Below are 14,935 nucleotides of genomic sequence, written 5' to 3'. Positions count from 1 at the left end.
AACATTGGTTTGGGCTCACTGGGATATTGTGACCAGTTTTGAGCACCCCAATTCAAAAAGGAGGAAAAGGCAGTAGACAAATTTCAGAAGAGATCCATAAGAATAGTTTCAGAGATTAGGTGCTTCAGTGAAGTAGATTAGAGAGGTTGGGACAATTTTCCAAAGTGAACATTGAAAGGAATTTTGATACGGGTGTTTAAAGCCATAAGTGGTCTGAACAGATTTAAAAAAGGCAGAACCTGTTTCCACTTATCACAGAATCGAGAACAAGTGGGCACAGGTCAAAGATAATTGGCAAAAACAAACGATGGAGACACATGAATAAACTTTTTCACATGGACCTGGAATGTGCTTTTGAGTGTGGTGGAGGCAATTTTATTCAAAAGGGAATATGATTATCATCTAAAAGTCACGACTGTGCAGAGCTTTGGGGTAAGGCAGGTGGGTGGATCTCGATGATTTGTACATTGAGGAAACCAGCATTAACAGGATGGCTTGAGTGACCTCCTTCTGTACTGTAAACATTCTGAGATTCTATAATGTGGAAGCTCATTCAATACCAGGAAGATGCAATATAACCTACCGAACTGAGTGCTCTATTCCAACCCACAGCTATTAATAAGATAATTGGCAACTTTCAGGACATTTTCAGGACAGTTGTGGCAACTGTAACCTCTGATGTCACTGCATGTATTGATCAGTATGGAGTAACATTCTACTGTCATTAAGTATTTACACATGCACAGCTCACAGTTTTCAAATAATTCTACTCTGAGGTTTTGAAACTGGAACCAAAGGAGAAAGGCCGAACCGCAAAGTACACACCAAACACTTTATTTTAAGCTGTTATCGAATAGGCTGAATTTATTTCAGCAGGAGATGGTTCACATTGAAAAATCCAATTTAATGCAATACATCAAAATAAACATCTACAGTAAGAAAATAAAGTCTTCATTAATTGTCAGGTTGAGCAGCTTATTGTGGATTCAACTTAGAGACAGAAGGCATGTTTCTGTTCAATGGGTTAATACCCTGTGGCATTATTGAATAGCATTGTTGAATGTCACTGTTTAGTTTCGACAATATTCCATCCATGTTAATTATAGATACTGGGTGAATTTCACAAATCGCTCCAAAAAAGTCATCTGGATTGTGTATCTTTAAAATCATAGGGCTGGCTTTTCAGTTTGTTGGCTCGAAATCTGCAAGTTAGGGGTACAGATATCAGATGAGTGCGTTGCACACGCAACACTAAAAAGACAGTTTAGAACAATATCCTTAGCTTTTGTGGGCTCCATATTATTGCCATGCGAAATCTGCAGACTAATTTGATCAATGTTGGTCATTAGGAAGTGAGAGCCCATTATATCTGTTGGAGATGTACACTTGGTCATGCTGTCTTCCAGGTATTGCTTGTACAATTCTGTCACCTTTTGCTCCATGTATCTGTTGAGCACAGAATTGGACAGTGGTTCTTTTAGAAGGGCGATGCTTCTGTCACTGTTCAAGTTTGCTTCTGTTCCTGATTGTGACCAGACTTCATACACAGATCCAGGTGCAGAGGGCCACCCGGACTGGTTCTCAAGCTGAAGGATGGGCCGGTTGCAACTTTCATAGCCATGATCCACAAGGCAGCCCGTGCTGCTTGGACTGTGGGGTGTTATATTATCTCCTGCAATCTGTAAATCTGTGTAACTCTGGCAAATGGGAGACCATGATCGATACAAATCCAAATTGTTTTCGCTGCACCCACTGGGCTTTGGTATGTCTAAGACATCAGAGACCTTTCTCTCAAATATGGGCACTCTGTCAGCTTTGGCTGTTGCTTTCTCTTCCCTTTGGCATGGAAGGGATTGCTCCTTCTTGCTGTCCAAGATTTCCTCTGCGTTATATTGCTCATGATCAATGCTTTCTGAAAACTCTGACGAACTGAAGAGCATTTCCCAAGAGTCATTCTTGGTCTTAGAGACTCTTTTGGGGTTTACATTATTATTCTGGTGGACACATTCCCTTTGATGGCTGTAACCAATCCTAGTGAGGAACCCTTCGGCTAACATGACAAACGCTGTTAAGACAAAAAGCCATTTGTTAGCCAAATTGCCAATCCCTAAGAGATATCAAAAATCTATTACACTTAATTCTGGAAGAACTTCCGTTTGTCTTGGGTGCCATTGGAGGGTAATTAAGTTCAATTAGAGGATTTAAGGGAGTCCAAATACCAAATATCAGAAAGCATGACCAGAAAATACATTTCCAGGGAGTCTTCTTTTCTCTCCTCATTCAGCTAACAAAACTTTAATGTGAAACCCACTTGCATGCATAAACCAGAATTCCACCAAACCTTAACTGATCTTGCATTGATTAAACAAATGACAGCGCTTCCGCCTAATTTTGCCTTCAGGACTATACACCAGATCGTAAATAATGGCTGTTTCTGTGTGCGGAGAGACGACAAGATCAAACTCCACGTTGGTGTGCTCATTGTTGGAAAGCACAGGCTGGTCAAGATCAGATGTGAAGGCTAGCCATTGCTGGGCATAGTCATCGATTTGAGGCAGCTAATGCTCCTCTTCTCTTAATTTGTCAAAACACTGCAGCCTGAAGAGCTCATTTTATAATTGAAGGGTGTTTATTGTTGTGGTTGTCACTCTCCAGTATCCTACCTGATTAATCACCATGGTTTCTGGGATACCGGAGAATAGGAGCAACATTTTCTGTTGGCTCAAAGTGTGGACAGGTAGATTACTGGTCAGAAAGGCATAGCGACAAAGTTGGCCAGTTGAGACAGAGATGAAAAGGTCAGGCCCCAACAACAATCTCCAATTTGCTCCAATTTTGCATAAAAGATAGAAGCAAAAGGCTTGTATTTAGACTGTGTCATGTGTGACATGTCCCAAAGTGCTTTACAGATGATAAAGTACTTTCTGACATGTAGCACTGTTGCAATTTGGGTACGTAATGTAATACACGTAGCAAACAGCATTAGCAATGACCAGAGAATCTCATGTTGGCCTGAGAGATAAATATTGGTCAGGACACCAAAATTCCCTTCCCCAGGTCAATCATGAAAATAATTTAACAGCTCATTCACCTAGATCAGCAGATTGAAAATGGAGGAGCAATTGTGACTGCTGAAGGTCTCAACAGAGAATGGAAAATTTGAACTGAAATGTAGTAGAGTATCAGTGACTGAGTAGAAAATGTATCTTGAAAAATCAATAAAATTACAATTCCGTTTTATGTCTACCCTGACTATCAACTGCAGCACACAGTCCTGAATGACCATAAGATGTAGCAGTTGCAACTATGTGGGATCAGTTATGAATCAAAGAAATACATTTCAAAAGGAGCATTGAGAATTAAGGAGGTAGAGTTTGTGTCGGAGGACAAAAGGTCAGATCAGGAGAAATCAGTAACATTAGATCTTGTGCCATAACATTTCATACACATTGTGTCCTACGAAAAAAAGGTACAAAAGTTTTAAGCACTGCAGAATATCAATTCCTTTGATTGTGTCATTTTAGACAAACATATCTGCATAGCAAGATTGCAAAAATAGCTTGCACAGGATTTCCCTGGTGAGTTTTCAGACCCTTAAGTCAAGGTCACTTGGAGGTCAGAATCCCATACTGTGTGAGGAGCAATCAACTGGCACAGATTTTCATCAAATTGACAACTCAATTGTCTGAGAGGGGGTGGAGCTCTAGCGATTGGATGGTCAATAGAAAGCAGATGCTTTCTCAGTTAAAGGGTGCCTCACAGTGGAACTGCCTCCTGTCTAACCATTTTAAACTGTAAAATTTAAAACAAGCCTTACCAGCCACAACTGAGAAGCTCCTGTGATGGTAGGTGCTTGCAGCTGGAGCCAGGTGGATGTGGAGAACCTCAAAATGTAGGGAGATCTGATCAAGGGGTTAAGGGAGGCAGGCTGAAAATTAGAGTTAAGCTCACAATCAGATCAGCCACAATTGTACTAACTGAAGCAGACTCTAAGGCATGAATCACCTATTTCCTCCCCCTATTGCACATTACCTTTCCACTGTGATTGTCATAAAATGACAGTGGATTGAAGAGATGCATGTTCCTCAGTCCACTTAACTCTAAGCTCCAAGCTGGAGAAAGTGAGCACTGCAGATGCTGGCGATCAGAGTCAAGGGTGTGGTGCTGGAAAAGCACAGCCAGTCAGGCAACATCCGAGGAGCAGGAGAATTGACGGTTCGAGCATAAGCCCTTTATCAGGAAAGCACTAACACCCATTGAAATAGAGGGATGTGGCACACTATCATCGTACTGGACAGAAGCTGCCTGACCTGAGGTGGGTGATGGCTGCAGCTTCAAAATGACACAGCCTGTAGCGTCTGCTGTCCTCACTAACCACTTTGGACCAATCAGTTGTAACATTTGTCTCTCCCAAGATACTCCCTGAAGAAATAGCTAATAATACTCATCAAGGACAGAGAGGGACACAGTGGGAATCAGAAAGGTACACAGGCCAGCACGAAGCCCTACGTGTGATAGTCCAAAGTAGGTGCCTATGACAGGATGGAAAGCAGTTACTGTAGACTCTGGCTCATTTTGCTTATTCTATTCACAAAAAGGAGTGGTAGGCTGAGAGAGTCCTGTCGAGGTTTACATTCGGGGCTCTGGCAATTGTCAATGTGGTCAAAGATTAATAATCTGGTGGGATGGCTCTCCCACCCCTTATGTGAGTCTGTTCTACAATTATTGCTTTGAAGTCCAGCAGATTACCACCCAAGAGACCTGATTAAAAACCACCTCTTCCTCTCCTGCCAAGCCCAAACACAGTTTGAATGCAGTATCTCTAACAGAGAATTTAGCAATTGAAAAAAAGAGACACTTTCTCCTCAGAGTCTCAATGAAGCTGAGAGGAATTCACCATGTACTGCATTACAATCACTGAATGCAAGACAGAGAGATGTCAGCTGACCAATCACAACTATGCCTGCCCTTTCCTTGTAATGTGACAATTATCACAAAATTGCACCTTTCAGAAAATCATACTGTTGGAATCATTCAGTGAGTAAATTAAGGCATGGCACAAGTCAGTGCAGCATGGGGAAGGTCAGGTGACAGTTGACCCTTTGCCTTGTCACCAGTGGACATTTTCTTGCTTCCTGTCAGAGTTGTGGACAGATCTACAGCAATGGTCAGTCAACATCTCCGTTATCTTTGTGCAGAATGGTGGAAGGTGATTTTCTTTTAGTTTTATTTTGCTTAGCCAATCCAAAGCTCCATTGCAGGTAGTTTTGACTCAACCAGTTCAGAGATATCGTGACACACTTCTGAAACAGGGAAGACTCAAATCCAACCCTGCTAGCTCAGAGATAGGATCACTATCACTGTGTCACAAGACCCCACTTCAAGATTCAATTGTATTATTGGCCACTTTAACCTAATTATTCAGGACCTGATTTGAACCAAATGAACGCGGTGACAGAGCTATTTTCTGGTTTGACTCTTAAACTGATGTTAGCAGAGAATTTTCACAAGAGTTTTAATCTGATTTTACAAACAAAAGGGATGGACCAACATTTTTTTACTTTGTTTCTAAAAAGCAGTCATTGAGGGAGAAATTTCAGTTCCATGATTTAAAGGAAAGTAATGGAAGGAATAGTTGGAGCACTCCACCGACTTCAGCTGCTGCAGTAGCTATTCACTCTGTGAAACAGCAGCAGGATCAAAGCCCAGCTCTGCCCCACTGTGGAGTCACCCCATTGACTCATTCAGACGATATCCCTGGCTCATTTATAACATTGTACCTGCAGAAGTGCAGTCACTCCCTCCATGACTAATATGATTGGGGCTGGCAAACCAAGTCTCACCAATAATTGATACCATTAGTGAATTACCAGTGGAATTCCCAGAAATTACCCATTCCAATTCTGTTTGGTGGCATTTTCCTTCCCGCACCAATTGTGGCAAGGTCTAGCATCACTGAGCTTTAAGAGGCCAGTGATTCCCTTTAATTCCCATGTGTTTCCCATACACTGAAAAACAAGGTCAGTTAGAAGGTGCCAAATGAGGGGGAGATCTGAATGAATGCAATGATGTTAACAGTGGAAACCACTTCTTTTGCCAATTAACTTGCCGATTAGCCATTACTCTGTGGATATGTAAGGATTTCAATTCCGTAGCACAGCCTGTGCTGGAACTCTATGCTAGCACAGACTACAGCCCGTGAAGAGGAGATAGGTAAATTTGAACAGAATTCACAGACGCAAATGATTCTGCCCTGAAAGAAGTGGGTTCTGAAGAAGGGTCACTGGACTCAAAATGTTAATTCTGCTTTCTCTCTCCACAGGTGCTGCCAAACCATCTCCAGCATTTTCTGTTTCTGATTCGTCCCTGAACACTGGCTACAATGCAAATTAAATAGGATCTCCCATCACCAGAGGAGGTATAGGGTTGTGATTTTAATGGAAATTCAGGTCTCGGTGTATAGGAACAAACAGGAATGGAAGTGGGGATTAGGGGCTATGTGGGAGACTCATAATCACCTTCTCAGCTGGTAGCCAATCAGGGACAAAAGGTGACCAGGTTGGATGGAGGGCAGAGCCTCACAGTAGGAAAGGTCAGAGTGAGAGAGAATAGGAAAGATTGCAGGGCATGGGAGGGGTGGTAAGGCAGAGATTGGGGATGATTTCAGGGGGTGGGAGAGGGTGATCTGTCTGAGGTTAGGGCAATGATTGCAGAGTGTGTTGGGGTTAGTCAGACTCATTGAGTTATACAGCATGGAAACAGACCATTTGGTCCAACTCGTCCATGCTGATCAGATATCCTAAATTAATCAATCATCTGAGATTTGTAAACCACAGCTCGCAGTCATTCAATCACAATGGCTGCCCAAGAAATGGCAGCACCCGGCCCATACCCCTCTAAACCCTTCTTATTCATATGCCAATCTAGATGCTTTTTAAATGCTGTAAATGTACCACTTCCTCTGATAGCTCATTCCAAACATGCACCACCCTCTGTGTGAAAAAGTTGCCCCTTAGGTCTCTTTTATATCTTTCCCCTCTCACCCTAAACCTATGCCCTCTAGTTCTGGACTCCCCGATCCCAGGGAAAGACTTTGTCTATTTATCCTATCCATGCCCCTCATAATTTTGTGAAACTCTATAAGGTCACCCCTCAGCCTCTGATGCTCCAGAGAAAACAGCCCCAGCCTATTCAGCCTCTCCTTATAGCTCAAATCTTCCAACCCTGGCAACGTCCTTTTAAATCATTTCTGAACCCTTTCAGGTTTAACAAGATCTGGAGAGTGATTGCAGTGTGGTGAGTCAGAGATTGTTGGACAGTGTGCCTAATGGGGAGATAGTGTGACGTCAGGTCATCATGGATCAAGGACTTTAGGGGTCAGGGAATTACAGGTCTTTGGAGAGATACTGCTCAACAAGCTCTCATCAGAGGTCAAGAAAGGTCATTGTTTGGGACAAGCCATGGAAGACTGCAGTTTGGCAGAGGGATCACGATTTGGGGAAGGAAATAATCAAGGGGCTGGAGGGAACAGGAAGGAGAGGTAGGATGATCAAGGTTAGTCTTGAGGAAACATTCCTGCTTCTCCCAGCTGGCAAACACGCTGGGAAGGCCCGCCCACCACCTGCCTCAAGCTGTTAGAATTCATAGAAGCCCTACAGTGTGGGAACAGGCCCTTCGGCCCAACAAGTCCACTTCAACCCTCCAATGAGAAACCCATCCAGACCCATTTGCCTATCCTATTATTCTTTATTTACCTCTGAGTAATACACCTAACCTACACATCCCTGAAGACGATAGGCAACTTAGCATGGCCAATTCACCTAACCTGCACAGCTTTGGATTGTGGGAGGAAACCCATATAGACACTCTGTGCAAACTCCACACAGAGTGTCGCGTGAGGCTGGAATCGAACCCAGGTTCCTTGCCCTGTGAGGCAGCAGTGCTAACCACTGTGTCATCGTGCCACCCATTCTTGGTACTTCCTAGTTGTCAGGTCATCTGAGATTTGTAAACCACAGCTCGCAGTCATTCAATCACAATGGCTGCCCAAGAAGTGGCACAGTGTTTCACATTTAACTGAGTGACCCTCCTCACGTGTATGAGTATTGCTTTGACTCACCATTTCAGCCCACCTCTATTCAACCCAAAGTGGATGCATTCAAGATGGGAGTCAGGTTTCATCTTTCTCTTAAAAATTTTAGCCAAACACCCTGCCCCGCCTGCAAAGAGGGGAGCAGTAAGGATTAGAAAATCATCCTTCACATGATAATTCAAATGCAACGTCGTACAGATTTATTCAACATCATTTAAAAATAGGCAGCCCACTAAATACATCTGGTGGAAATCAGAATAAAACACTGACCTATTTTCATAAAGTCCTTCTGATAGCAGTTATGTAAGTTAATTGGTAATAGCACATCACAAGTTTAAATCTAGTACCAGCTGAAGTTACGGTAAAGTCCCATCTCACTCCTTGCCTGAGCTGTGGTGACCCTAACTCAGGTGAAACCACCACCAGTCATGTCCCTCTGAAAGCGAGTGACCCTCTGAGTGGAATAGTCACTTTAAAGGTATTTCATAGAATCCCTACCGTGTAGAAGCAGGCCTTTCAGTCCATCGAATCCACGCCAATTCTCTGAAAAGCATCCTACCAGGACACCCTCCTCGCCACTATCCGTGTAACCCTGCATTTCCGATGGCAAATCCACCTAACCTACAAATCACTGGACACTATGGGCAAATTAGCACAGCCAATCCACCCAACTTTCACATCTTTGGACTGTGGGGAGAAACCGGAGCACCCGTAGGAAACAGGGAGAATGTGCTAACTCCACACAGACAGTCACCCAAGGGTGGAATTGAATCCAGGTCCCTGGTGCTTTGAGACAGCAGTGCTAACCACTGTGTCACTTTGCTGTCCAAAGTTTGGAAACACAGATGGTTGGTTTGTGATACAGAGTAATTGATTGGCACGGTGGCTCAGTGGTTAGCACTGCTGTCTCACAGCACCCAGTGACCAGGTTTGATTCCAGCTTGAGTGACCATCTGTGTGGAGTTTGTATGTTCTGCCCTTGTCTGCATAGGTTTCCATTGGGTTCTCTAGTATCCTCCCACAGTCCAAAGCTGTGTAGGTTATGTGGATTGGGCATGCTAAAATTGCCCATAGTGCCCAGCAATGTGCAGGCTATTAGCCATGGTAAATCTGGGTACAGGGTGGGTCTGGTTGGCTAGCTTTTCAGAGGGTTGTTGGAAACTCAATGGTCCAAATGGTGTCTATCTGCCCCGTAGAGATTCTGTCATTCTAAAACTAACAGCATGAGTTCAATTCTCACATTGGTTTAGGTTACCATTATGGAGTCTCCTTCTCAACCTCTCCATGTTGTGGCATGGTGACCCTTAAGTTAAATCACCACTAGTTCCCTGTCTCTAATGAGTGAACAGCCCTTTGGGGCTATGGCAACTTTATCTATACACTGAGTTACCTTCAGTCTTTGCCCAAATAGCACAAAACAAACCCAAAAAAACTTTAAACACAATTGACAACTTGCACATACCTGATTTACTGCAGTTTTACCACTTCCTGTCAACGAAGGACTAATGAAAATTCAATCTCAGCACAGACACCACTCTTTATAGATACATTACATATTGATCATTAATTCTTCCCAATAGAAGCCAATAATTTACTGATAAGGACATAAAGAAACTGCTTCCAACCTGCACTGCTTGAACATCATTCTGTAAGTTGACACCCAACAAAGAAAACTCATGAGTTGGTTGCAAATCTGCAATTGCTCAGAATGAAACTGTTCTCATGACTTTCTGCTGGCAACTTCCTCTTGCGCTCATTTGTTTGATATCACACCACAGGCGCTTTAAATAACCCTTTAGATCCTGGACCACTTCCAATGCTCTAAAAACCATGGGCGACACAATTGACAGCAGTATGTAGGTTCTGATGAAAGGTTCCGACATGAAACATCGACTCACCTGCTCTTCTGATACTGCTTGACCTGCTGTGCTTTTTCCAGCTTCACATTTTATCGACTCTGACTTTCCAGCATCTGCAGTCCTCACTACCTCCAACATGAATGTATTTGCACAGTAACCAGATTATCCTGTGAAACCAAATTGGTCAAAGGCCTTTAACTGACCAATAATTCTCCTCCTTAAGGCCCCCTCAATTGGACAAGGCAGCTCGCCCAGCCGAACCCTCCCAGGCCTATTACATGACGGCAGGCAAGGGATGTTCACTGCACCCGTGTCTTACCCTCCGCTGGACAGACCTTTAAATCCATTTCCAGTTGCCTTTATCTTTTAATATCTTTTGATGCCAAGAGATGATCGATCTCAGTTTTAAAATTAACGAGTGATTGAGCATCAATTGATATTTATGGAAGGGTTCTGCACACATTTGGATGAAGAAGTATTTCCTGATTACAATTCTGGAAGCTTTTTTGCCTGTTTCTTTGAGTATGTCCCTGAATCCTAGCCTTCTCATTTACCTGTTTTTTTTATCTACCCTGCCTGTACACTTTAATATCTTGAAAAGTTTGATCAAAATACCCACAATTTCTAAATTCCAGGGAATACAGAGTGAAATCTTATAGAGACCTGACAAAATGGGTCATGGCAAGATATATGGCAATATAAGTGTAAGAAGTCCAGTGAGCCCCATATTGATGTTGGGAGCAACTTACTGTATCCTTTAACAAAGTTCCAGGTGTCCAGGAGAGATTCTCATTAGGCAGCAGTGAGTTGCTTCTTAAGGGAGACTATTGCTTGTTAATAACCCTTATTTCACTTCATTACTATGAAGTTTTCTATCTTTACATCCACCGTGAATAGATGCTGAGGATTCCCGATGTGGAAATCAAAGTGGGTACTTGATGACTTCAACTTGCTGCTGGCTGCTTCTGTGCTGATCACCTCACAACAGTACCTCTTGGTACGCTCCATAGGCACTGATCATATGTCCACAACCATTGACATTTGACATGTGTCAACCTCCGGGAACTCTCATGGCAATCTATTGACAGTATGTTTCTCCACCCAATGCTGCACCTTGGGCCAAACTATCAATGTCATGCTGCAGTAGGAATGCTCATGGACAGGCAGCTAGCTCATGGAATGGACCAAGCTGCATCTCCAGGCTGTTGGCTTGTTCTCTTAGTGTTCACATACTTTGAGGCCATGCAGATGCTCACAGCATTCCCTGCATTGTCTTTCTTGGTCTTGCATTTTTGTACATTGCTTCTTGAACCAGCATCACTGCACTGCTGTTTTGCCTTGTTGTTTCAAGTAGTTACAAAGGCAGGAAACTGGTCATAGCTGTCAGCCATCCTCAGTCAAGTCAAGGAAGGTAACATTTAATCAAGAGGTCCCGGCAGTCTGCATCAAGGACAGTATTCCATATCAGTCCAGGGACTGCACATTATCAGTCAGACACTTGGGGAAGTCAGAGTGATTTGATGTGAACAGCAAATGCTGGGTGGCCAACTCTCTTGAGTCTTTCTGCCCTCTTGAGCTTCCTCCTGGAATGAATCAAAAGCAGGTATTAAGGGAGATGAAATGTTGGTGCAGGTGGGCAAATCTCCCAAGAGAGTGAACACAGAAGGTGCGCAAGGTTACTGATGTCAGAGATTGGGGTGGGCCAGAGTGGGTGAGGGAAGATGCTGTAGGCAATAAAGAGAATAGTAAGATATGATCCTTGGTGAGAAGTGGATGCAGTAGCAGTGATAGAGTGAGTGTGAGATATTGGAGAGAAGGTGAGTAGTGGGATGGCGTTACAATTCAATGGCCAGGAATGCTGTAGGGGCAGGGTAGGTAGTTAATGATGTCGGTTTGGTAAGAGAACCCTACTAGGCCTTGCAAAGATAAACCCTCTTGACATAACTGAACCTTGCCAAAAACTGAGAGATTCAGCCACTAGTTTTGTTTCAATCTCTCCTCGGAGCTTAATTCATAAAATCCAGGGATCTGACTAGTTACTCTACACTGTACTCCCTCCAGCACTGATACATCCTTCTCAAGGATTGGTGTCCAAAATCTGCTCTCAGTTTCCAAGGGTTGGATGATGTGATCAATTGTGTTAAAGGCTGAAAGTAGATTGAGAAGGACGAGGAAGGCAAGCTTTGCCATAAACATATGGAAGGTATGAGTAAGTTTGTTGGCACTACAGCATAGTGAAGAATCTGCTGGCAGGAATTCAAACATGAAGATCCAGGAAAGGTGGTGGTTCACTGGGGAAGCAGAAACATAGGACTTGAAGGACTTTGTAAAGGAAAGGGAGATTAGAGATGTGAGGGTGGTTTGCAAGGACAAAATGGCCAAGCGCTGTTTTATTTTCACAAGTGGAAGGAGGCTGAGGTCAGATTTAGAGGGGAAAAGGGCAAAAGTTGAGGAGAGAGACGCTTTAATTTGATAGACTAACATGTGTGATCGGAAGGATAGCTGGATTGCCGGTGGTTTAGAATAAGAACAAGAGAACAAAAGAGAAGTTCAACACAGGACCAGGCCCTTTCGACCCTCCAAGCCTGTGCCGATCATCATGCCCTAACTAAACTAAAAAACAAACCTTCTGCCCTTATTTGGTCCATACCTCTCTATTCCTTCCCTACTCATGTAACCATCCAGATGCTTCTTAAGTGATGCCAATGTGCCTGCTTCCACCACCTCTTTTGGTCGTGCATTCCAGGCACCTACCACTCTCTGTGTAAACATTTTCCCTCGAACATCTCCCCTAAACATTCTCCCTCTCACCTTGAGCCTGTGCTTCCTTGTAATTGAAACTTTAACCCTGGCAAAAGGTGTCTGAATATCCACCCTATCTATGCCTCTCATAATTTTGTAGACCTCTGTTAGGTCTCCCCTCAGCCATCGTCTTCCCACTGAAAATAATCCTAGGCTTTTTAACTGTTTCTCTTAGCTAGTGCTCTCAAGACTAGGCAACACCCTAGCGACCCTTCTCTGCACTCCCTCCAAAGTTTCCATGTCTTTCTGGTAGTGTGGTGACCAAAACTGCACTCAATACTCCAAATGTGGTCTAACAAGGGTTTAGTGGAAACACAGTCAACTGGTCAGTCTTATGGTCAAGATGAAGTGAGTGAGTAGGAGAAAAATAGAGAAAGATACAGGTCTAGGCAGGTAAGGAGACATTTTAGAGGAAATTTGGCCTAATGGGACAAGGGGCTAAATATGATAGAGGCAGGTGAATGGCTGGTCTTAATCTTAATCTTCTGACAATTAAATATGAGCTCCTTACACTTGGCGGAGGTTAAGATGAAGGAGATGGGAGACGATTTTAAAAGATAGTTTGCAAGAGAGAAATAAAGGTTACCTCTTCATTTCTGAATGATCCCAGAAAAGTGAGTAGTTATCACAGATGAGAGCAGGACACTGTTATGCTTCATGTCGTCCAGTCAGGTCTGCTGGTTAAAAATGTCGGACATTTTCATTCAATTGTCTATCTCTTGAGCTGAAAGAAGCAGTGATGAGGGCATAGTGGGCTGGTGTGGAAGAGAGATTAATGGTTTTAATAGGACAAGAGCAGTGATGGTGGAGCAGGATGATTGATCAGATTAATAGTTACAAAAATGTCATGGCAAATGGAGGGTCAAAGGCAAGTCAAAGATTTTCAGTTTTGAAAATGGTGATAAGCTACAAACAGTGGAAATTTGAAGAAACTGGAAGGTCACGGTGCACAGGTCATGACAATGTCATGAACAGGTAGAGAAAAGAATCAAACGGGCTGATGGAAAGGCTGAGGAGTAAAATACAGCAAGGTAGAATTTATGTTACAGCTATCCAAAGCCCTGGTTTCCAGAACTGTTTCTTCTGGTTTCCCCAAGGATCTATCCTTAGTCCCTCTTACATACTACTCTTCAGTGATATGATCCAAAAACAGGTCAGTTTCCAGATGCATTCTACTGACACCCGGCTCTACCTCACTACTACCTCTGTTCATCTCCTCCACTGCCTCTAAATTGCCACACTGTTTACTCCTTGCAGTGTTTCACTAGAAATTTCTGTCGGCAAAATATTGGGAAGATTTGGTCAATTCCCATCACAACTTCCACTCTTTCATCACCAATGTCTTTGCTTTCCTGGTCAACACTCTGAGTTCCAAACTTCAGTTTCATACTTGACTACAGTATGAACTTTCAACTACATTTTTTCATTGCCATTAAGGCCACCTACTCCCTCTTCTGTTACACCATTCATCCCTGCCTCTTCCTCCAGTGCTGGAACCCTCATCCTTGTCTTTGTCCCACCCGGCTTTGACTATATCCTAACACATTGGTAATTCCTGTAAACTTGACATCATACAAAGCTGCGCTACATGGGTCTTAACTCTCACCTGATCTGTTCACCCATCAGTCCTGGGCTTACTGATCTACATCGGGTCAAGTTAACCAACAGCTTAACCATAACATTTTGACCCTTGTTTTCAAATCTCTCTATGGCCTGACTCCTCTCTATATCTACACCCTCCACAACACTTCTAGATATCCCCATATCCCAGAATCTTGATCACCTCATTTTCTTTTTGTAAGACCCTCCTTAAAATCTACTTCTTTTATGAAATTATTTGTCCAGCTGCCCTAATACTTCCTGATTTGACACAATATGAAATCCTGTTTTAACATGTGCTGTGCACACATAGATGATCATATTTTAACATGTTATAATGTTAAAGGTCAATTTGTAAAAATAAGTTGTTATTTCGGAAATAAAAGCTTAAGATAGAACTTCACACTCACTTATAAGTAGTAACCTAAGACATCAGAGTCTAACATTATTTTGTACTCAGGTCCATTGGAGGGGAACTTACCAAATTAAGCATCAGGAAGCCACAAATGTACTTCCTTAATTTGATTTCACAGGACTTCCTTCCTTGAAACTCAATTTTTTGTTTGTTGTAATATGTATTGTT

At 42.9% G+C, this 14,935-nt stretch overlaps 1 protein-coding gene across 7 annotated transcripts; it reads right to left on the bottom strand.

Moving 5' to 3' along the window:
• Window positions 1-818: 818 nt before the first annotated feature.
• Window positions 819-9,805, bottom strand: LOC122557107 (TLR adapter interacting with SLC15A4 on the lysosome-like). 7 transcript variants are annotated; one of them, XM_087992185.1, is made up of 4 exons: window positions 9,555-9,762; window positions 8,120-8,219; window positions 3,818-3,928; window positions 819-2,065 (listed from the first exon to the last, which is right to left on the bottom strand). In XM_087992185.1, exon 4 carries the CDS (start codon window positions 2,055-2,057, stop codon window positions 1,167-1,169), a length of 891 nt encoding a protein of 296 aa, XP_087848311.1. In that variant the 5' UTR covers window positions 2,058-2,065; window positions 3,818-3,928; window positions 8,120-8,219; window positions 9,555-9,762; the 3' UTR covers window positions 819-1,166. The 7 variants fall into 7 exon arrangements, with proteins under 7 accessions (XP_087848311.1, XP_087848308.1, XP_087848313.1 ...); XM_087992182.1 differs by having other exon boundaries at window positions 3,818-3,902; XM_087992187.1 differs by lacking the exon at window positions 3,818-3,928.
• Window positions 9,806-14,935: the final 5,130 nt, after the last annotated feature.

The sequence above is a fragment of the Chiloscyllium plagiosum genome, unplaced genomic scaffold, assembly GCF_037043375.1.
Source record: "Chiloscyllium plagiosum isolate Xiang-an unplaced genomic scaffold, Cpla_swu_hap1 HiC_scaffold_11, whole genome shotgun sequence".
NCBI classification, from domain to species: Eukaryota; Metazoa; Chordata; class Chondrichthyes; order Orectolobiformes; family Hemiscylliidae; genus Chiloscyllium; species Chiloscyllium plagiosum.
The sequence above is the reverse complement of the archived record's forward strand: the minus strand, read 5'-3'. Positions and strand labels throughout refer to the sequence as shown.